Source organism: Ceratotherium simum, chromosome 4 (genome assembly GCF_057802395.1).
Source record: "Ceratotherium simum simum isolate JZ-2026a chromosome 4, ASM5780239v1, whole genome shotgun sequence".
In the NCBI taxonomy this organism is placed as follows: domain Eukaryota; kingdom Metazoa; phylum Chordata; class Mammalia; order Perissodactyla; family Rhinocerotidae; genus Ceratotherium; species Ceratotherium simum.
Genome location: NC_141903.1, coordinates 4528682 through 4551407, shown reverse-complemented (window position 1 = coordinate 4551407; position 22726 = coordinate 4528682). Strand labels below are relative to the sequence as shown.

At 38.3% G+C, this 22726-nt stretch overlaps 1 protein-coding gene across 3 annotated transcripts in view; it reads left to right on the top strand.

Annotated features, from left to right (window-relative positions):
- Positions 1-22726, top strand: part of FAF2 (Fas associated factor family member 2) — a 70889-nt gene that overhangs the window by 34808 nt on the left and 13355 nt on the right. For all 3 annotated transcript variants that reach the window (XM_004428491.3, XM_014786088.2, XM_087429386.1), the window contains exons 2-5: positions 9844-9912; positions 17025-17159; positions 18888-18964; positions 21516-21654. In XM_004428491.3, coding sequence (XP_004428548.1) covers positions 9844-9912; positions 17025-17159; positions 18888-18964; positions 21516-21654 — 420 coding nt within the window. The remainder of the gene's footprint in view (positions 1-9843; positions 9913-17024; positions 17160-18887; positions 18965-21515; positions 21655-22726) is intronic.

Sequence of the window (22726 nt, the reverse complement as noted above, 5' to 3'; positions counted from 1 at the left end):
AGAGATAAATGGGTTCTCTCCTCAAAAAAAGTTCCTTTTAAAAGCAAATTACAACCTGTTGAGTTCTAAAGAACTTAATTTGGGAGGAGCTTGAAACCAATGATTGAGGTTATTAAATCTAACATTCCCTCGACTTCTCTGTTGCACCTCTCTTCCATAAGTGCTTATAGCCAAACATTACATAATTGCTGAGGAAAGAATTGGTAGCAAAGCTAATGCAGAGTCTCTGGCCAGAACTGCAATATTCTTTCTTTCTGAACAAAGCTGGCATTTTGCAAAACTCACATTGGCACTGAAATGTTAATGAATATTGTCTTGAGACATATTTAACCTTTGACTCACATTGAAACCAGCCCTGTCCAGTATAAATTGGAATCATCCGTTCAGAGTGCATTTTGGCAGTATGTATCAAGAACTTTAAAAATATGCATATTCCCTGGCCCATAATTTTCATTGAATCCTAGGGGAAAAGATTCTAAATACAGAGAAACTTTATAAACAGAAATGTTTATCAAAGTGCTGTTTTAATAGTGGAAAATCAGAAACAATTGTGACATCTATATGTAAATTGTTTTAGCCAATTGGAATATTATATATATTATATAATACATATCTTGGAGAGAGGAGTCTCACAGAGAAGAGAAAGTACAGAAAGCTCCTCAAACCTGACTATATGCAGTGATATGGGAGGTGAGGCTGGTTAGTGGAAAGAGTTTAGTGGAGAGATTGGTTCCCAAGCCAGGAAAGAATGCCAGAAGAGTCCTGTGAAGATCAAAAAAGGAAAGGTGAATGAATTCTCAAGAAGCTTACAGTCTAGAAAGGAGAAGCAAAGCCTATTAACCACTTCTCCCTATAATTAAAAAAAAAAAATGGAAAGGTTGAATCAAAACCCTAAATCCTTTTCTTAGAGTGCAGGAAACTAGAAGGAAATATACTAAAATGTAGACCAGTTGTATTAACAGTGGTTGGGACCACATGGAAAGCTCCCACTTCCCCATCTTTCTCTAGTATTTAAATTTTCTTTACTTAGCTTGTTGTTGGTAGTGCCATCAAGTTGATTCTGACTCCTAGCCACCCTGTGTACAGCAGAGTGGACCCCTGTGAGGTCTTTTTGCACCATCCTCTCGCCTTCTGGCACTATGTAGACAATGCTCCGCTGCTATCCATAGGGTTTTCATGCCCAGCGTTTTGGAGGTGGGTGGCCAGATCCTTTTTCCTAGTCTGTCTGAGTTGGGAAGCTCTGTTGAAATCTGTCCACCATGGTTGACCCTGATGGTATTTGAAATACTGGTGGCATAGCTTTCAGCATCACAGCAACACACAGCTGTCACAGTATGACAACCAACAGACAGGTAGTGTGGTTCCCTGACCAGAAAACGAACCCAGGCTGTGGCAGTGAGAGCACTGAATCTTAACCACTAGACCACCAACCTAACTTATACTAGGTTTAAAAAAATATATGCAAAACAGAGAAAACCCAGGTAGCCAACCTTATCCGGGTTATGAGTGCAACAGTTTTCAGACAGTGAGTGCCAGATGAGTTCAGCATGTTTTTCATTTGACTCTTTGGGTAGATCACTAGCGATCCTGCTGGCTAATATAGAGGTCAAGGCATTCTGTTCACACACCATCGTGGGGTCAAGATACAATAAATAAGAGTGCATTTATCTTTGTTTGGCAGTCTGTTTCCACTTTTTCCCCTAATCTTTTTAAACACTTTCCTTTACCAGAAATAAATTTTTCTTACAAAGATAAGCAAAATTATTTCAACAGTTTTCTTCATTCTTAGTAAATGACACTATCATCCCATTCAGTTAAGCCTATGGGTCTATCTTAATATTTCTCTTCCACCGCCACATATTTAATTTATCATCCAGTTTTTTGGGCTCTACGTTTACAAAATATCCCAAATCTATCCTCTTCTTTCCCTCTTCACTGCTACCATTGTACTCTAAACCACCATTCTCTTTCCCTTGGACTTCTATATAGTTTCCTTGTTGGTGTCTTGCTCTTTTTCATGGCTTCTATAATTAATTCTTCACATGGCAGCCAGAATAACTTTTTAAAAAATCTACATATGATCATGACACTCCTGCTGAACTTAGAATTAAGGTTCTGGGTTAGTAGAATCACCTAGAAGCCCCCCCTCCCCTAAGAAAACGTTTATGCCTAGGCTGCACATTCAGAGAATCTGATTAAATTGCTTAGGGCCGGCTCCGTGGCTTAGCGGTTAAGTGCGCGCGCTCTGATGCTGGCGGCCGGGGTTCGGATCCCGGGCGCGCCCCAAGGCACCACTTCTCCGTCCAACCCGAGGCCGAGTCCCACGTACAGCAACTAGAAGGATGTGAACCTATGACATGCGGCTATCTGCTGGGGCTTTGGGGGGAAAAAATGAATAAATAAAATCTTAAAAAAAAAAAATAAATAAATAAATAAATTGCTTAGGGTGGGGGTCTAGGCAGCTATAGATTCCTCTCAGGTGCTTCTGGTATGCAAGTAAGGTTGAGAAACACTGCCCTAGATAAATGCTCTCTCCCTCGCCTACTGCTCAGACCTTATCTGCTAACTTGCCAAGATGGTTCCGTCTCAGAAGTACCCCCCCCAAGTTTTGTTTTTTCACTTTTTAAATAAACTTTTTATTTTAGAATAGATTTAGATTTACATAAAAGTTGCAAAAATAGAACACAGATTTCCCATATACCCTGTACTCAGTGTTCCCTGTTAACATCTTACATTATTAGTTTGGTACATTTGTCACAATTATTGAACTAATATTGATAGATTATTTTTAACTAAAGTCCATTCTTTATTCCGATTTCCTTAGTTTTTACCTGATGTCCTTTTTCTGCTCCAGGATCTCATCTAAGATACCATATTGCATTTGGTAGTCATGTTTCATTAGGCTCCTCATGGCTGTGCTAGTTTCTCACGCTTTCCTTGTTTTTGATGACCTTGACAGTTTTCAGGAATACTGGTCAGGTATTTTGTGGAATGTCTGATTTGTCTGATGTTTTTCTCATAATTAGGCTGGGGTTATGGGTTTTGAGGAGGAAGACCATGGGGCTGAAGTGCCTTTTCATTACGTTTTATCAAAGGAACATACTATCAACATGATTTATCGCTATTGATGTTGACCTTGATCACCTGGCTGAGGTAGTGTTTGTCAGGTTTTTCCACTATAAAGTTAATCTTTTCCTCCTTTTCGCTACTGTACTCTTTGGAAGGAAGTCACTGTGCACAACCCACACCTAAGGAATGGAGAGTTATGTTCTACCTTGTCAGAGGTTCAAAAATAGCCAAGATAAAACCAATGAATCACCAAAGTAGTGACTAGTAAAAATTTATTGTGCGTACACCAAAAAGTTAGCAAACAGGGAGCATTCAAACCAAAACATGGAATGAGGCTCGGAGGTATATTGTTACAAAACAGCTTATATAGTGAGAAGGCAGTGTCTTCATAGTGATTGGTAATTAAGCTAAATTAATGACTAAACTGGTTTTGTCTGCTCAGGGAAGCTTCAAGGCTGGTCTCCATTTGCCTTTGATTTTAGCAATTCTCCCCTTTTGGTCATTCTCTCAGCAGGCTGGGAGTATGACCAATGTTCATAGAGTTATTCTCAGTTAGCACCATTGATGTAGTCAGGCTGAAAGATCACACATTTGCTGTTTCCATTAGTTGCGTCATCAGGCTAGAGGGCTATGTACTCACCATCTTCATCCTTTACATGATTGTTGTTGATTTCATCCAGTTGTCTAATCCTTATGGATACCATTTGTTGTGTGAATGTCTGCCAACAGGCATTAAAAACCTTTGAGGGTATATATGCACTAGAGAGGTTAATATAATGACTATAAGGAGAATAATAGCCAAACATTGAAAAATTTCCAGGAACCAATTAAATATTAGCAATCATAATAGTTCAAGCAAATTATAAATTTATTTTCTGAGTTTGGGGAGCAGCCAGTTGAGAAAATTAGTCAGGTTCAAAGCATCTTCAGGTAGAGTAAAGGCAAGCATTGGCAATCAGAGATTTTCTTGGTTTGCAATCGGAATGTCTCTAATGATCTTTCTGAGTGGCCACATAGCAACAGGCATGAAGATTTTTCACATGTGAGCTGTCATGATTTCTCTGAAGTTTACATCCAGCTTTAGCTTGCGTGGCTTTGGGAAAAGAGTGGTTTTAATTTCGTAGTGAATCCAAGTCAAAAGAGTGGGTGGGAGAAAATTGGAGAGTTCTAGCCAAATATTGGAGGCAAAGACAATTAACAGTAAATATAAATCTTCTCTCTAAAATCACCCTCATTTCTAGCAAAGATAGCCAAATTAAGACTAATTTGTTTGCAAAATAAGTCAAATCTCAATAAACTTGGCCTGATTATTTAGATAAGTGCAGCAAGAATAGCAATTGACTGTATATATCTACTCTGCTGGAACTTTTCATAAGGAATCTCAGATTTAACTTAGAAGCCTCTTGAGGCCAGAAAGCCAAGCCACGGACTTGCCATCGGACATCACCTTCAGTCCCTATAGGTTCAGGCGAATTCCTGTCTTCTCAAGATCCCCAAGGGGCCGGCCCGGTGGCGCAAGTGGTTGGGTGCGCGCGCTCCGCTGCGGCGGCCCCGGGGTTCGCTGGTTTGGATCCCGGGCGCGCACCGCACCGACGCACTGCTTTGGCAAGCCATGCTGTGGCGGCGTCCCATATAAAGTGGAAGAGGATGGGCACGGATGTTAGCCCAGGGCCGTCTTCCTCGGCAAAAAAAGAGGAGGATTGGCGGATGTTAGCACAGGGCTGATCTCCTCACCAAAAAAAAAAAAAAAAAAAAAGATCCCCAAAACATCCTGAGGTTCCTGAGCCTGCCAGGAAGTGTTTTTCCTTACTCATCTGGTAAGGCTGTTGGGAACCCTGTAAGCAAGTTACCAGGCCAATATTTGCAAGGGGCTTTATTGGCTCCACAAAGCCAACCTTTGTTCCCCAAAGCTGTCTGGTCCTATCTGAGTCTATGCACATCTCACCCAAATATGACATTCCAGTCCAAGTCTTGGTAGAAGAACAGATTCTTATTGAACTTACACAAGTAACTATATTGCCATAAAGAATATTCACCAAGTTTCCATCAAGAATATTCACCAAGTTTCCAAATTCTGAAGGGATCAGGTAGGGAGAAAGAGTAATTGTTTCAACTCTGCTTACAAAGGTTAGTTTGGAGAATTTCCATAATTTCTGGAACACCTATAATGTACACAACATAAAGAAGGCTTATTTTTTTTTTTAATAAGGCTTTATTATTCTTTTTGTGTGTCTGGTGAGGAAGATTGGCCCTAAGCTAACATCTGTTACCAATCTTCCTCTTTTTGCTTGAGGAGGATTGTCCCTGAACTAACATCTGTGCCAGTCCTCCTCTACTTTGTATGTGGGACGCCACCACAGCATGGCTTGATGAGTGGTATGTAGGTCCACACCCAGGATCCAAACCCGCAAACCCCGGGCTGCTGAAGCAGAGCCACGAATTTAGCCACTACGCCACCAGTCGGGCCCCAAGAAGGCTTATTTGACAGTATTTCCCATGTAATGTAACATAGTATCTCCCTTATTACAGGGAAAGAGAACAAATCCTTTGAGATGTTTCAGGGGCCCTCTGAAAAATTCTGAAGTTAGTTCAAGGTCAAAAAGACTTCATTTAGAATTTGATCTTGGAAAGTTTGTCAAAAATATCAAAAGATTTGGTCAAATGAGATTGTAACCAAAGTAAGTTATGTAGTTGTAAGAATCAGTTTTGTGATTTTTAAGTAATCAAAGACCTGATAAAGAAAAAACACAGAATCTTTGTTTTCTAGGCAGATTACATTAAAGGTAAAGAAAAATCTTTGTTTACAGTTTCTTATTAAGGGCAAACCAGTGATCTAAGAAAACTTTGTAAACTGCCTATCGTATATTAGCATCCTGTAGTAAGTTAGCAAATTTATCAAAATTTTTAGAAGTATATTCTTCCGCATAGTAAAATGTTTTAATGTGGCGTAAAACATGTTCATCAACAGACCCAAACATCCTTTGTTTCTTTACAAAAAGATTTAAAAAGCCAAAACTAGGTAGACCCTTGTCCAGCAATGAGTGTCCTGATATGTTATCTTATTTGGCTTGTTGACAAATTCTGCTTAAATTACTTGTTTTTAACACTTATGCTTAGATTAAACAGCTAACCATCATCTTAAGTTATTTTTCTTGTTGACAAAATTTTGTAACACAGAAATAGCATGAGCTTATTTTATTAGTTTGCATTACATTCAATATTGACAACTTCGAAGACATGCCTGCTTTCACCAACCAGCAAACTTAAACTAGCTTTTATTTATCAAAGATTATCCCAGATCATGTGAACCTGAAAAACACCTGGGTCAGTCTCCATACCTCTGAGAGTAAACAATTTGTATGGTGCTTGTTTGTCTTTAAGCCGATTGAATAGAGCTCTTTACACATTAATTTGGTAATACTGTCTGGAGGTAGGAAAACACCACACGTCTACAACATACATAGTCTTACAGACTCCACTCATTTCCAGAGTTACTTAGATCAGCACCTTTCCCCCCCACCTCCTTCAATGAAGTTGTTTCATATATTTGTAATACAGTTAGATTCTTTTGTCACAGTCTGTCTGTGTTCCATCCTGGGATCCTCTGACCTTGTAAATGATTTCTTAAACTTACATACACTAAGATTCACTATGCTATAAACTTCTGTGGGTTTTGACAAATGCATGGTGTCATATATCCGTTTGTCTCAGAGTGTTTGCATTTGTTGTCCTTCTGCCTAGAATACCCTTCTCTCATATTTTCCCATGGCTGGACCCTTATCTCTCGTCAGATCTCTACTATCTCCTTGGAGAGGCCTTCCTTGAGCAGCCAATCCAAAGGAATGCCCTAGCCCAAAATTTTGTTCATTTATTTGCTCTGTGTGTGTAGTTTGTTTTGGTCAGTCTTCCTCTAGTAGGATACAGACTTAATGAGAGCAGGGACTGTATCTGTATCCTGGATATCCAGAATACTGGGTCTGTGTGTATTTGTTGATATATGAATGAATAGTCCTGTCCTAGTTGTATGCTGTGTTGCTTATTCCTAGTGCATGTTTTTAATGCTCATCAGTAGTGATTGAAACAGGCTTGTTCAGTTGGGCTTCCAGTTTACCCTGATTTACTACTTACAAAAGAGTTTTGCTTGCAAATTAGGTTAAGTATTTCAGCATACTGAAGATGTGCAATTACCCTGATTGTTCTCTCCTACAATGTTTATAACCTTTTTTTAAAAAAGTTATTATTGACTTATTATCTCTGATCCTATGTAGAATTGTATAATATTATGGATTTCCCAGCCTGGCTATGCATTAGAACCAGCTGAGGAGGTTTAAAAGAAACAGATTCCCCAGCTCCATCCCTGACTTATTGATCTCCAGGAAGATTCTGCAAATTTGTAATTGTAATAGCCAGCTTAGCATCTAGTCAGAACATTGGGAGTTAAAAAACCCCCAAGCTTTTAACATACAATGAGATTTGGTGAAAATGTCTAGAGGATTTCAGTTTATAGGTACGATTATTGAAGCTTGTACAAAAAGGTCTTTTTAATTTGGACTTTTTCTGCAACTTTTTAAGCCCTTGCTGTGTGCTAGGTACTGGGAGCATTATATAATATAGATGAATCACAGACACTGCTTTCAGGGAACCTACATCCTCTGATAAGGCAGTAGAATGAATGTAAATAATCATAATAGAAGGTAGAAAATAATAGGTACACAGAGAGAGAGAAAATAGTTTTGATATTTAAAGATGGAGGGGTCATTCATAGCCTGAAAAGAAAGTAAAACTAGAGTCTGATTCTTAAAGAGAATGTACAGAGAGGAGGTGGAACCCTGGACATCCTAGTCTTCTGCAGTGGGCTGAAAGGAAATTGGAAGTTAAAGGGGAGCCTAATACAAGCCAGAAGGCAATAGCCAAACTGATAAGAGGCCTGGAGTGGTCAGGAACAAAAGTCCAGACTGTCAGAGCTGTCAGAGTCAGTGGTTCTTAATAGAGCTCTAGAGTTCTTAACAGAGCTTTTGAATTTCAGTATTGAAATTTTTAACATATTTTAAACATAAAAATTATTAGCAAAGTTTATATACTACTCATGTAATTTTTTTACATAAACAATTGCCTACCTAAAGAATTCAAACTTCAGTTTTTATTTTTTTAGGCTCTGGAAAAGATATCCAGTCCAAATTAAATCCCTCATGTTGCACATAAAGGAAGCTGAAATCCAGAGTTAAAACATGTCTGGTTCATGGTCACAGGGTGCAGAATGAACGCAAGAACCTCAGGCTCCTGACACACCAGTGCATCTTACCACGTTATTGTCAGATTGAAATCAATCTCTTTCTCCTGTTGCTTGCTGGTTGTTCAGAGGAATTTCTTGAGGATAGAGACTATATTATATTCATTTCTATATCCCTTGGACATAGTAAGTAATACATAGAATAGATATTTGTTGCATGAAAGGTTGGTTGAGTGGATTTGTTAGACCTTGAAGGACGGCTAGGATTTAGTTCTGTGGAAATTCTGGTTACTCGTCATACACATGAACTGTTAGATTTGTTGAATATTGGTCGTTTAAAGGGAAATAGTGAGAAAATCTAGAAAGCAAAGCTGGGGCCACATTATAGGAACACTTGAATGCCAAGCTAAGGATTTTGGAATTTGTTATCCAGTCAGCTGGAAAGTTTTGAGCAGAAGAGTAACGCACACACACACAAAACAAATTATTTTGACGATTCACTTGAGGTGTTATTAAAGCTTGATTAAAGATGCTGGCAGTGTGGTTACAGATGTGCTATAGAAAATGGTCGGAACTTGATTACTGATGAAATGTGGAGTTCAGGGGATAGAGTACTCGATGAGGCTGAGGTTCCAGATGTCATCTTTGCCTGTGTATTTTGGAGGGTAGTTGGTGTTGTTGACACATACAGTGGTTTAAAATGATGCATTTGAAATACTGGTGCCACATCTAGGTGGGAATGTTGCAGAGGCTATTGGAAATGTGCTGCTAAACTTCAGAAGAGATAGCAGGTCCCGAAATTGAAATAGGAGTCGTCTGAGTAGATAGAGTGGTTGAAGGCTGAGGATTAAATGAGATTGCCAGGGAGGGAGGTATAGAAAGACTAAAGCCAAGGACTCGTTCTTAGGGAAATTCTTACATTTAGAGGAATGGAAGAAGAGGAGCTACAGAAGGAGCTTTGGTCAGAGACAAAGTGAAACCTGAGAACAGTCCAAGGAGAAAGAGTAGGAAAAATACTTATCGTAGGGAAACATCTGAATTACAGACTTTGTTTAGAAAGTTTTACACAGTTCATATAAGATAGGTTATATGCGAATAGGTGAAATGGCGTAAGTTAATGAAAGGCATTACATTTGCAGAAACCTGCAATTATTATATCATTATGTACTATAAACAGTATAGTTGGTTAGCATTAAAGAATATTTTGCTGGATTCCAGAGGTCGAAGAAATCTTTAACTTTTTAAACTTGAATTTGAGAGAATATTGATTTTAATCAGTAGACTTCTTAATTGAAAGCCTTGAAGTTTTAAAAGACAAATTTTCATTTTTTTGTTCTGTGGGAGTAATTAGAAAAAAACAGTCTGCTATAACTGACTGGATGAATTCTGAATAGTGATGTTTAACCATACTTGAACATTTACCCTCAACCCTTTTTAGTGTATCTTCCCAGCAGTATTTGTAGGAATTCTATTAGAGGTAACAATCCACATATGTACTATTGGTTTTTCCCTAAGTAACTTTTTGTTTTTGTCCTTCTTTTCAGGATCTGACTGGCATAGAATCTATGGATCAGTGTCGCCATACCTTGGAACAGCATAACTGGAACATAGAGGTATAATAGGATTCATTTTGAGCTTTCTTTTTTTTCCCTTGGTCTCATAACAAATCAAAGACATTTTTTCTACAGCAGGAATCTTTTCTCTCAACAGATTTTTTTCAAATTTACAACTCTTTGGTCTTTAAAAATAAATGTGTGAGAAAGGTGAAGATTATGATCAAAGTTTGTAAAATCATAGAAAAATGGTGCCCAAATCCTTCAGTATAGTCCCGTTCCCTCTTTATTTTTTCTTAATGGCTCTTTGGGAAAACTACTGGTTTTTATATATTTGGTTTGTAACCAGATACCTTAATATGAATCTTCTTATTCCATATTTTATAGTTTATTCTATTGGATTTTCTGGGTAATTGTGTCATCTGCAATTCCAGTGATTTTTTTTCAGTATATGGATCTTTTGTTTCTTTACTCGGTCATTGAATTGGCTAGAACTTCAGAACAATGTGTGGTAATAGCAAACCTCTTGTCCTTACCATACTGCCTCTGATGTTTTATTATCTAATGTGATGTTGGTTGTTGTTTTGAGATAGATCCAGCAGAATGTAAGCTCCATGAGAGCAGAGATTTTTTTTTATTTTGTTAACTGCTGTATTCCCAGCATCTAAAACTGATTCTAGATGTCATAGGCTCTCAATAAAGTATCTCTTGACCCCCATTCTTGATATATTAATAGTTTGTCTCAAGAGTGGATGTTGAATTTTATCAAACACCCTTTTCATCTCTGTTAAAATTACTATGTTTTAATTATGGTATGTTATTTGAATAGGATTCTGGATTTCTGAATATATATTCCTAAGTGTTATTTAGTTATTCAACACGCATTTTTGAGCAATTAAATTCTAGGCTCTGGCATTATACCAGCAAACAAGACTAAGTCCCTAGTCTCATGGAGCTTAATTCCAGATAATTTCAGTTTGTAATAAATGTTACGAATAAGATGAGTGTAGGAAATGCAGCAGAAAGGATATGGGAAGTTATTTTAAATAAGGTGGTCAAATAAGGCCTTTCTGAGAAGGTTATATTTGAACTGACACCTGAACAATAAAAAGGAATGACGAATGTGAAAATTGGGGAAATGCATTTCAGGCAAAGGGAATGATGTTGCTCTGTGTGATACTCTTGTGCTGTTTCCTTGTTAGATTTTGATTTCAAGCATATGCTGGCTTTGTAAAATGACTGACTTGATAAAATGAGTAGAGAAGTGTTAATAGCATAGATGTGAAGGAAAGCACTTGAAAACTTTCTGCCTGTTCTCTATTAACTTTTTCATGTTTTCCCCCATCATTCATAATGTATTTCCTACATCTTCCTTGATAAACTTTCTTAGAAAATGCTTTTTTCTTAGAGATTTTCAAATTTTTTATCATAACCTATACAAAGTAGCGTGTCCTTTACTCTCTTCTGTATCTATTCTATTATCCTCTCTTCTCATTGGTTGTTTTGTTTGTTTGTTTGTGAGGAAGATCAGCCCTGAGCTAACATCCAATGCCAATCCTCCTCTTTTTTGCTGAGGAAGACTGGCCCTGGGCTAACATCTGTGCCCATCTTCCTCTACTTTATATGGGACGCTGCCACAGCATGGCTTGACAGGCGGTACGTTGGTGCGTGCCCGGGATCCAAACCTGTGAACCCTCGGGCTGCCGAAGCGGAGTGCGCGCACTTAACTGCTACGCCACTGGGCCGGCCCCTGAAAATATATTTTTAAAGTTCAGGTTTTCGTCTTTGGCCCAAGAGTTATTTAGGAACGTATTTGGAATTCCTGGTAGCTTGCTTTTTTTTTGTTTATCCTTTTCATATTAATCTTTCATTTTATTTTATATAGGTATCTATTGAGGTCCTTGTGTTTTAATAACGTTCTGTTAACATTATGAAATATATATACATATATTTTAAATTAAATATTTCAAACTTAGAGAAAATGTAGAGATAAAGGGAACAACCGTGTACCTACCATCTAACTCCTGAAAGCCAGACATTTTGCAATACTAGTTTGAGATTTCTTTTAAACAAATACCGATAAAATCGAAGCCCCGTGTAAGTTGCTTGCATGTTGTGCCAGTGCCTGCGTCTCCTTTTCCTTCTTTCCTGGAAGTAACCACTGTTGACAACTAGGTGTTTATTAAGGAATGTGTTTTTTTTTGTGGGATAAAGGTTTGGTGTCTGTATTCAATCAAGCTTATTAAATGTATGATTAAAACCTATTTCTGGGCCGGCCCGTGGCTTGGCGGTTAAGTGCGTGTGCTCCGCTGCTGGTGGCCCGGGTTCGGATCCCAGGCGTGCACCGAGGCACCGCTTCTCCGGCCATGCTGAGGCCGAGTCCCACATACAGCAACTAGAAGGATGTGCAGCTACGACATACAACTATCTACTGGGGCTTTGGGGGGAAAAAAATCAATAAATAAAATCTTAAAAAATAAATAAATAAATAAAACCTATTTCTTTTTTTTTTCTGTTTACTTAATGAAACTACTTGACAAGATGAATGTGGTTTTATAAACTTCTTTATTTCCCACTGGTAATGTCTTTTTTTTTCTAATTACAACAACAATACATGTCTACAAAATGTTTTAAACACAGAGTTGGTGAAGTTGAAAATGAAAGTTCTTGATAATCGTACTTGAGATAACCACATTTGATGTTTTAGTATGTGTCCTTCCAGACTTCCTTATGTATATAACTCTGCTTAATGTGCTGATAATATGTATCTACTTTTCTACTGTTAATAACAAATATATCAAAGAGACTGCTTACTTTTCTGTGTGCTTTGGAAAGGCAGTACATGGTGCAAATAAAATACATTAATAAATTCTGTCTTTTTGGGGGGAGACTTTCTGACTTTTATATAGTTTGCCTTTTATTTGGCACAAAGACACGTGGCTGTTAGAACTTTCTTGTAATATCTTTTGTTAATATCAGATAATGCTTTTGCTTTAAATTCTGGTTTGATTTATTAATACTGCCACTCCTGCTTTATTATTATCTGGTATAATGTCGACCATCTTTTAATATGGAACAACTTACAGAAATATTAAAAGCTTGTTGCAGAAATACCTATGCACATGTGCGTACCCAGGCAGGCAAAGAATTCCGAAAAGTGTAAAGAAAATGCTGACCCTTAACTACTTCATAGATAGCTAGTGTTAAATTTTAGTGCATATCCTTTCAGACTTTTTATGTTCGTTTATATGGCTATATAGATATATATAGTTTGCTTGTTACACAAATGGGATTATGCTGTATTTACAGCTTTTTTCACTTTAGTCTATTTTAGTAACTCATAAAAATAATACATAAAATGTGTAAAAATAAAAGTTCAGACCAAGCCTAAGGTGACCTATGAAACAAATTCCACTCAAATCACTTCCCTACCACTATTTCTCAGTCCCGCACCCCAAATGTAGCAATATTAACAATTTCTTTGGATTTCTTTTCTCCAGGTATTTTTATGCCTGTCTAAAAATATATGTGTATATTTTTCCCCAAATAAACCAGAGGTTCTCAGACTTTTTGGTGTCACTCTTTACCCTTAGGAATTATTGATAACCTTCAAAGAGCTTCTGTTTGTATGGGTTATAGCTATTGATATTTATTACCATATTACAAATTAAAACTGAGAAATTTCTTAAAGTTTATTAATTCATTTAAAAAAATAAACTCATTACATGTTAACATAAATTTTTGCAAATCTCTTTCATAGATCACAGCTGGATTTTCATATCTGCTTCTGCCTTTACTCTGTTGTGATATGTAGTTTTAGTTGAAGTATGTGAAGAAAACCTGTCTTCCCCCAGATATGTAGTTGGAAACGGGAGGAGTATTTCAATAGCCTTTTCAGATAACTGGATATTCCTTATTACTGTGATAGTTTCTTAAAGGTTAGTTGAAATATGGAATTTGAAACCTGATATATCAAGGAAGTTCTCATCCTCTTTTACATTGAAATCTATTGGTCTGTCTGTACTTTGAAAGGATCTTTTACCAGTGCATGATTTTGTAGCTTCACGCATTGGTTGTTTGGAAAATATTAATTCACTGAATTAATACAGATCTTCCAAATGTTGATAGATTCTACTATATGTTGTCATTCGTTAATAGTACCACCAAACTCATCTGAAAAGCTTTTAAAAGGTATTAGGAAATGGTCAAGCTTATAGTGGCAAATACATGTTTTCCAAAATTCTAATTTTTGCCTGAAAGCTCTAATTTTATAATTGACAGCAAATGCTATCAGTTGTGGTTTTTAAATAGCAGCTTTATTGATATGTAATTCACACACCAAACAATTCACCCATTTAAAATGTGAAATTCAGTAGTTTTTAGTATGTTCACAGAGCTGTGTAGCCGTTACAACAATCAATTTTAAAACATTTTCCCCAAAATGTTTTAGAATATTGAGAGCATTACCCCCCAAAGAAACCTCACACCCTTTAGCTATTACCTTCCTGTTCCTTTCCGGAACTCCCACTCCACTTCCCAGGCCCTAAGCAACTACTAATCTACTTTTTGTCTATAGATGTGCCTCTTCTGGACTTTCATATGAATGGAATCATAGTATGTGGTCTTTTGTGACTGGCTTCTTTGACTTAATGTTTTCAAGGTTTATCCATGTTGCAGCATGTATCCGTACTTCATTCGCTTTTTTGTGTTAAGGTAAAATATACATAACATAAAGTTTACCATTTTAACCATTTTTAAGTGTATAATTTGGTGAGGTTAAGTACGTTTACATTGTTGTGCAACCATTACCAGTATCCATCTTCAGAACTTTTTCATCATCCCTAACTGAAACTCTGTACCCGTTAAACGTTTACTTCCCATTGCCCCCTCCCCCCAGCCTCTGGGAACCACAATTCTGTTTTTAGTCTCTATAAAATTTGACTATTCTAGATACCTCATATAAGTGGAATAAGACAATATTTGTCCTTTTGTGTCTGATATTTCATTTAGCATAATGTTTTCAAGATTTATCTATATCATAGTATCAGTACTTCATTCCTTTTTGTTGTCAAATAATATTACTTTGTATGAATATACCACAATATCTTTATCCATTCATCAGTTGATAGACATTTGGGTTGTATCTGTTTCCGGCTGTTATCAGTAATGTTGCAGTGAACTTTAGTGTACAAATTTTTGTGTGGACACACGTTTTCATTCCTCTTGGATATGTACCTAGGAGTGGAATTGCTGAATCACATGATAACTCTATGTTTAACTTTTTGAAGAACTGCCAAACTGTTTCCAAAGAGGCTACACTGTTTTACATCCCCAACAATAGTGCATGAGGGTTCCACTTTCTCCACATCCTTTCCAATACTTGTTAATATCTGTCTTTTATATTATAGCCATTCTAGTGGGTGTGAAGTAGTATTTCGTGATTCTGATTTGCATTTTTCTGATGGCCCACAATAGTTAGAGCATCTTTTCAATGTGCTTGTTGGTCATTTGTATATCTTCTTCGGAGAAATGTCTGTTCATATCCTTTGCCCATTTTTAAATTGAGTTGTTTGTCTTTTTGATGATGAGTTGGAAGAGTTCTTTATATATTCAAGGTACTAGACCCTTATCAGATATGTGATTTGTAAATATTTTCTCCCATTCTGTGGGTTGTCTTTTAACTCTCTTGATAGTATCCTTTGATGCACAAAAGTTTTCAGTTTTGATGAAGTCCAGTTTATCTATTTTTTTTCTTCTGTTGCTTATGTTCTTAGTGTCATATCTAAGAAACCATTGCCTAATCCAAGGTCACAAAGATTTTCACCTGTGTTTTCTTTTAAGAGTGTTATAATTTCAGCTCTTACATTTAGATCTTTAATGTATTTTGAGTTAATTTTTGTATAATGTGATTTTGAAAACTAGAGAACTGGAGTTAGCCACGCTGCAAAGTTTAAAGCCACCTATCAAGGTTAGAGGGCATAGAAGTCCTCCCAGGGACCACCCTCCCTTGTTTCAGCAACTGCAAGTTCATGGGGTTCCCAAAACTATCCTTAGGTTTGATAATTCACTAGAAGAGCTCACTGAAAGCTATTATACTCACGGTTACAATTTATTACAGGGAAAGGATACAGATTAAAATCAACTAGAGACACGTAGGGCAGAGTCCTGAGTTCTAAGCACAAAGCTTCCATACTCCTCTCTCATGGAATCAGGACATGTTACCCTCCTGGCATAGATGTATATAACAGTATGCATGAAGTATTGCCAACTAGAGAAGTTTACCTCAGCTTCAGAGTTCAGAGTTTTCGTTGGGGCTTCATTACATAGGCATGATTGATTTGATTGGTTGCCTGTGTGATTGAACTCAGTCTTCAGGTCAACTGATCCTGCATTAGCCTAAGTCACATGGTTGGTCTTTCTGGGTGGCCAGCCCCACCCTAAGATCCGGTAACAAGGATACTCCCATCAGATATGACATAGATTATCTCCCAGGAGCAGAAAGCAAAGACCAGACCTCTCTTTGGGTAAGGCCAAATTTTTTTACTACACTGGGACAAAATCCATTTTCAGGGGCGGAGTTAAGAAGGAAGGTTTTTTTTTTAAACTGAATATCGTCTGTCTGCCAGGAGTTGTATTAGGATCTTTATGTATGTCATCTCATTAAATTTTCAAATTAACCCTGAGATATATTGTTCCTTCATTTTGCACATGAGGAAACTGAGGCTCATAAGTCAAGTAGCTTTTCTGAGTGGTGGAACTGGGATTGAGACCTAAGTTTCTGTACTCCAAAGCCAAGCCCTCCATCAAACACCTCCATCGCACAGCTCTAGGAGCGCTGTCTACAGTATATTCTCTGTGGATGGCTTTCCTTAGGCTTGTAGCAGTGAAGGCCCTTGTATCCCAGCCACCCTGAATAACACATACTATCTGAGTAAAAGCAGTATGCTTGCTGCAGAAATGGAGCTTCCGGACAAGTTCCTTGGACTCCTCTACTATGTGTGAATTCTGGAGCCATCACCATGCATTGCCGCCCACCTTAGCAAGTCAAAGGTCTGTGAAGACACACTTCTCAGGTTACCTGTTTTGAAACAGCAAGCAGTGGTTGCCTCGTCTCTTCCTTTGAGTTGATTTGAGCATCACTGAAACTCTTACTCCTCTTTTTTCCTTCTCAGGCTGCTGTACAGGACAGATTAAATGAGCAAGAGGGTGTACCAAGTGTTTTCAACCCACCTCCATCCCGACCCCTGCAAGTTAATACAGCTGACCAGAGGATCTACAGCTATGTTGTCTCAAGACCACAAGCAAGGGCAAGTTACTTCATAGCTGGAATGTCCCCCTTTGTAATTTTATAAGTCCATTCACTTCATTATATTGATCTCTGTATGGTAGGAGCAGAAGAAATACTCAGAATGTAAACCTCTTTGCTAGACCTAGCTCCTTGGTAGATTTATTGGGTTTATCATTTTTCCTTGGTTCCTTAATAAATTGATATAGTAACTATCCATTTTTTTTTCAGTCTTTGCTAGTTATTTGAAGAGTTTTCCGCACAGTAAGAAAACTCTTAAATGGTACACAGTAGTTATTATTTACATGTCTAAAATTGTTTGCTATATGTTTAATAGATCTTCCACTTTTAAGTTAGAATGTTTTCTGAGTTCTTTGTTGCTTCATTTTACTGAATTTTAAGCTACTTCTAGGGAAGTACTTGGAGTCTTTGTGGAGCTGTTGGCCATATCTTTGAAATTAGTCTTGAAGGGCTAGTAGCAAGGAGGTGATTCCGTTAAACTCAACAGGCACTAGAGAGTGCTCCGCTGTGCCTGGTATTTTGCTGTTGGGGATCCAGAGATGAATAAAGAGCCAGTCTAATCAGAGAAGTCAGATGTGTGTGCTGATAATGAACTCCAGAGGACTTTTTGGAGTTTCTCATTCTTATTCTTGGAGTTACACTCACCTCTTGTACTTGGACTTAGAATTCCAAAAAAGCACACTTCCTTTAACCTTGCAGCAGTTAGAATTGACTCCATCATCATACCTTTTTGTGGAGTACTGCATGACATTTTAACAATGGAGTTTCCACATAGTCATTTTGGGGTATTCTGAAGTAGAAGAACATAGATTCCTAGAGCAATTCTATGACCAAAGGAGTAGTTATGTGTATGCCCAGTGTTTCCTCAGCTTGGTTTGGGCTTGGCTCAGTGTTTGGGACCCTAATGTCAGCCGCGGTCCTCTAGGGCTCCCTGGCCACGGACGTAGGGAGGGTCTCAGGCTAACACAATATGACACCTAAGAAATGCTTTGTAAACTGTAGAGCCCTGTATATATTTGCTAGTTAATAATAGCAGCAATAATCAACATTGTTAAAAAAAATAATTAGCATTATTACTAACGTTAGCAGCTATATGGGAATTTATAATTTATAATTGTGGTTGTCATTTATATACAAATGTCCAAGGTAGTAATAGTGGTTATCTTTCTTGCTATTTCTGTATACTTTATTTTAATGTGTAAATCTAAAAAGGAAAGAATGAACATTTATGGTTGTGATGGAAATCTTGCAGTTGATGCGCGCGCTTCGCTGCTGGCGGCCCGGGTTCGGATCCCGGGCGTGCACTGACGCACTGCTTCTCCGGCCATGCTGAGGCCGCGTCCCACATACAGCAACTAGAAGGACGTGCAGCTATGACGTACAACTATCTACTGGGGCTTTGGGGGAAAAATAAATAAATAAAATTATAAAAAATTATTAAAAAAGAAAGAAAACTTGCATTTGAATTTAAAGAATATAAGTAGCTGCACAAAAAGTGTTGAAGCAGATTTAATACAAAAATTATGTGATAAAAAAAATATAGGGTTAGATGACATAGGATCAAAGGCAGTTAGTCTTTAAGAAGGATGAGGTGGCCCAGAAGAGGGGGCCTTATTGCAGAGGGAACAATCATGTGAAAGGACAAAAAAGAGTGAAAATCTGAAAGAGCCATTTTGTGAGGTATTAGGGATTGAGAGAATGCTGTCTAACCTTGTTTTTGGAATTTCAGGGGCTGCTTGGATGGGGTTATTACTTGATAATGCTTCCATTCCGATTTACCTATTGCACGATACTTGACATATTTAGGTACGTACCTTTGTGTTTATGTGTTAGTAGCAACAGGGTAGACTGGAGCTGAAACAGACCAGAATAAGGTGTATGATTTAATCAGTTTTGACTTGCCAGTCTGTCATCAGATTTAATACTCTTCCTGGACAATCTTTTAATATAGTATGAAAATATTTTATATTGTTCAAACATAACAGATGTTGTGAAATGGAATTGTTTTACAGTAGTCTCCCCTGTCGTTTTCAAGAATCAGTCTACCTACATTTATCCTTTTCCTCCCTCCTCCCACCATGTTTGTCACCCCTACATTCCCGAGTTAATCTTGACATCCTTTCCTTTCTAACCACCATTGTCTACTAGCTTCATACTCCTTTTAACTTTTACCCTAAACTATCTAACTTCATCTGACTACTCATAATCCCAACAAATTCTCTTGCTCTGAGATTACCCACTTTTCTCTAGATTCCTCCCACAACAGTTTCACCTCTCGAGACACTCCTTCTGTACATTTCCTTCTGTCCTGGCAACCTACAGGTTGCTGACACTGGAACCCCCTTGCTTCACGAAACCTTCACCTTTCTTCTTGCTTCCCGCATGTACCATTCAGAGAGTTCAGCACTGGAAGCTACAGAGAGGCGAGGGCTGGCAAATGTCAAGGGGGCCTGAGTTGCTGGCACTTCAGGCTTGGGGTGTCTGGTCTAGAGCCAAGTAGTAAGTGAACCGCTGTCTAGGCTTCATGAGGAACTAAAATGTTTGTGGGCATCCAGGCCAACAGATGGAGCTAGAACATGTGGTCTGGGCCTTGTGTATAGGGCACCCTGTACCTCCCTGCAAATATGGGATAGCCTTTGCCTTGCTCTAGGGAGCAGAGGCTAGAGGTGAGGACCCCGCAGATGCAGAAGTGCAAGGGTCAGGACAATACTTCCACCTTGGCCACTTGGTGTTTTATGAGACTGCCTGCTCAATGGCTTCCTTGCTTTAGCAAAGTTCTAAGGAGTCACCAGTTAACCAATTAGTACTCTTTCCATCCCTGTTTTACTTAAGAATGGGCACATAAAAATCTTTAAAATCATAATGAAGACTGAGTTGACATCTTTATTTTTTTAAAAAGCTGATTGTCCTAAATTATGTAGGCCATAGGAATATATTGTAATGAGAAACAAAAAAGTTAAAGCCTTTATGCATTCATTCATCAAAATTTGAAAACTGAAAGAGTAATTAAGATAATCCTAAAATACTTAATTTCAGAGAAAGTTATCAAAACATCAACCTTTTAAAGGATTTCTAACCACTCCCCCACATACACAGCTTCTTCCATTTGTTTTTAATTTGCTCTGGAATGTTTGTGTCAATGAATTTGATTTGATTACTCAGGAGAAATTCCAAGTGAACTTGTATACACATGGGGGATTTGTTGAGGGGATAAGGAATTGGCTCAAGATTTGGTAAGGAAAGTGTCATAGTTCAGTCACCTTTTCTGTGCTGAGAATTCCTCAAGTATATGAATATTGTTTGGTTTCCTTGGGAAAAAAAATATGCATGGCCTATGTTACTAGTTTTAATGCAACTGTATCATCCAAACAACTTGTGTACTGTTATGTAGCACATTGACTTATCAAGCCTCTGCCCCGCTGCCTTCCATAGAAACCCAAAGGATAAATAAATGATGCTATACAAATATGTTAAGATGGGCTCTTTAAAAACAGATGTGTGTGGTACCATCCTTAACCTTACAGTAGCTGCCAGGTCTCCAAATCTACCAGTGTATTCTAGATCAGTTTTATAACTTCCTCCATGATGCCATCAACCATAAATCATCAAGCAGAGTTTAGTTGCCCCTTTGAAGAGCAAGTAAATCCTGACTGCAAGTTCAAGTTTGAAGTTCCTGTTCATAATTTGAATAGCTTGGGAGTATGCACTAAAAATTCAAACTCCCAGGAGAACAGAAAGGAGAGAGAGAGGCAAGTAGGACAACCAGAAGGAGACAGAGCCCTGTTCAAGAGCAGGGCTGTCCAATGGAACTTTCTGTGATGATGGAAACGTTCTGCATCTGCACTGTCCAGTGTGGAAGCCACTCACCACGTGTGGCTTTTGAGCACTTAATGTGGCTAGAGTGACTGAGGAACTGAATTTTTTATTGTATTTCATTTAATTAATTTTAATTTAAGTTTAGATAGTCACATATGGCTAATGGCTGCTGTTTTAGTGCTGTTCTAGAGCGTCTAGGGGCTCAGCCTGACTTGTGATCTTTTTGGATACTCTGTCTTCCTCTCCCCATTTTTCTAGCCCTAAATTTTTCTGCAAAAAGCACTCAGAATTTGTTTAGACCAGTGTTGGAATTTATAATCCTAGTAGTTTGCATTCTTCTTGAACGGGCGGTGGAACAATACTTGCTGCTTTGCAGCTTTTGAGCCAGACTGTACTCTTAGGCTTGACGATCCATTCACAGACCATTCCCCTCCCTTTGCTGCCATACCTCTGGCTCCATTATAGGAATCTTTACAAACTGGCCCGCTCCATATGCACTACAGTAAGCCGATTCATGTGATATTTATTCCTTCCTCCCCAGGTTTGCGCTTCGTTTTATACGGCCTGACCCTCGCAGCCGGGTCACTGACCCCGTTGGGGACATTGTTTCATTTATGCACTCTTTTGAAGAGAAATATGGGAGGGCACACCCTGTCTTCTACCAGGGAACGTACAGCCAGGTCAGTGCCACAAACCATATAGATGCCAATTTATTGATATGATTCTATCGACAAAGGAAAGCATAGTCCACCACTGATCATGTTATTCTTTTACTCAGAACCTTAAATAGCTGTTCACTGGTTACAGGGAAAAAGACCAAACCTTTTAGCTGGGCCCTCCTTGATCTAATCCCAATCTCCTTTTGAGGTCTTTCTTGCATAACTTGTTTCCCCATCCCTAGGTTCCAGTTAAACCATTCCCTGAACATACTCTGTACTTTCCCACCTCTGTGCCTTTGCTTTTGCTGTTCCTTCCACCTGGAATGCCTTCCTCACATTTTTGCTAATTGGAACCTTGCCCATCCTTCAACCAGCTCACGTCACTCCCTTCTTATACCCTTGCCTGACTGTTGTGCCCTACCTTGCAATCTAAAATAGTAATCTTTCCTTTTCTGCTCTCATAGCTTTTTTTTAAAACTTGTAGCAATTTCACATTTTTTCTTATATTTTAGTTATTTGTGTTTATGGCTTATCTCCTATACCAGACTATAAGCCCCTCAAAGGCAAAGCCTAAGTCTTCTTTGATCCCTCATAGAATTGAATAAGGGCATAGACCATAGACTCAAGGCAGCACATCTCATTCAACCCAAGCCACACAGACGTTTGACTGTTACCTCTCAGGAGGCAAAAAATTAAGACTTCTGTGGGTGTTAGGCATATCCCTAGTTTCCCAGAGAAAAATTAGAAATAACACTGAAGGCATAAGTAAAAGGGTGATTCTGCAGCCTCCAGGATTTCTGAATCTATCTGGAGAAAGAGTAAAATGCTTACTCTTCCTTCCTGCTTTGGTTCTCCCACATCTGCTTTTTCTCTTAGTTGGTCTTCTCACTGGCTGCTGCCACCCCCCTTAGCAAGCGTTAAGCACCTACTAGATGCCAGGCACTGTGCTCAGCGCTCAAGATACACACGTGAATGAAGTAGGCACTCGCATGCACCCTCTCTGCTATGATCCTGAGGGTAGACCGCCATTGGTCATTCAGGAAATCTTAATTGAACTGTCACGTGCTCGGGATTATGCAAATGCAAAAGCACA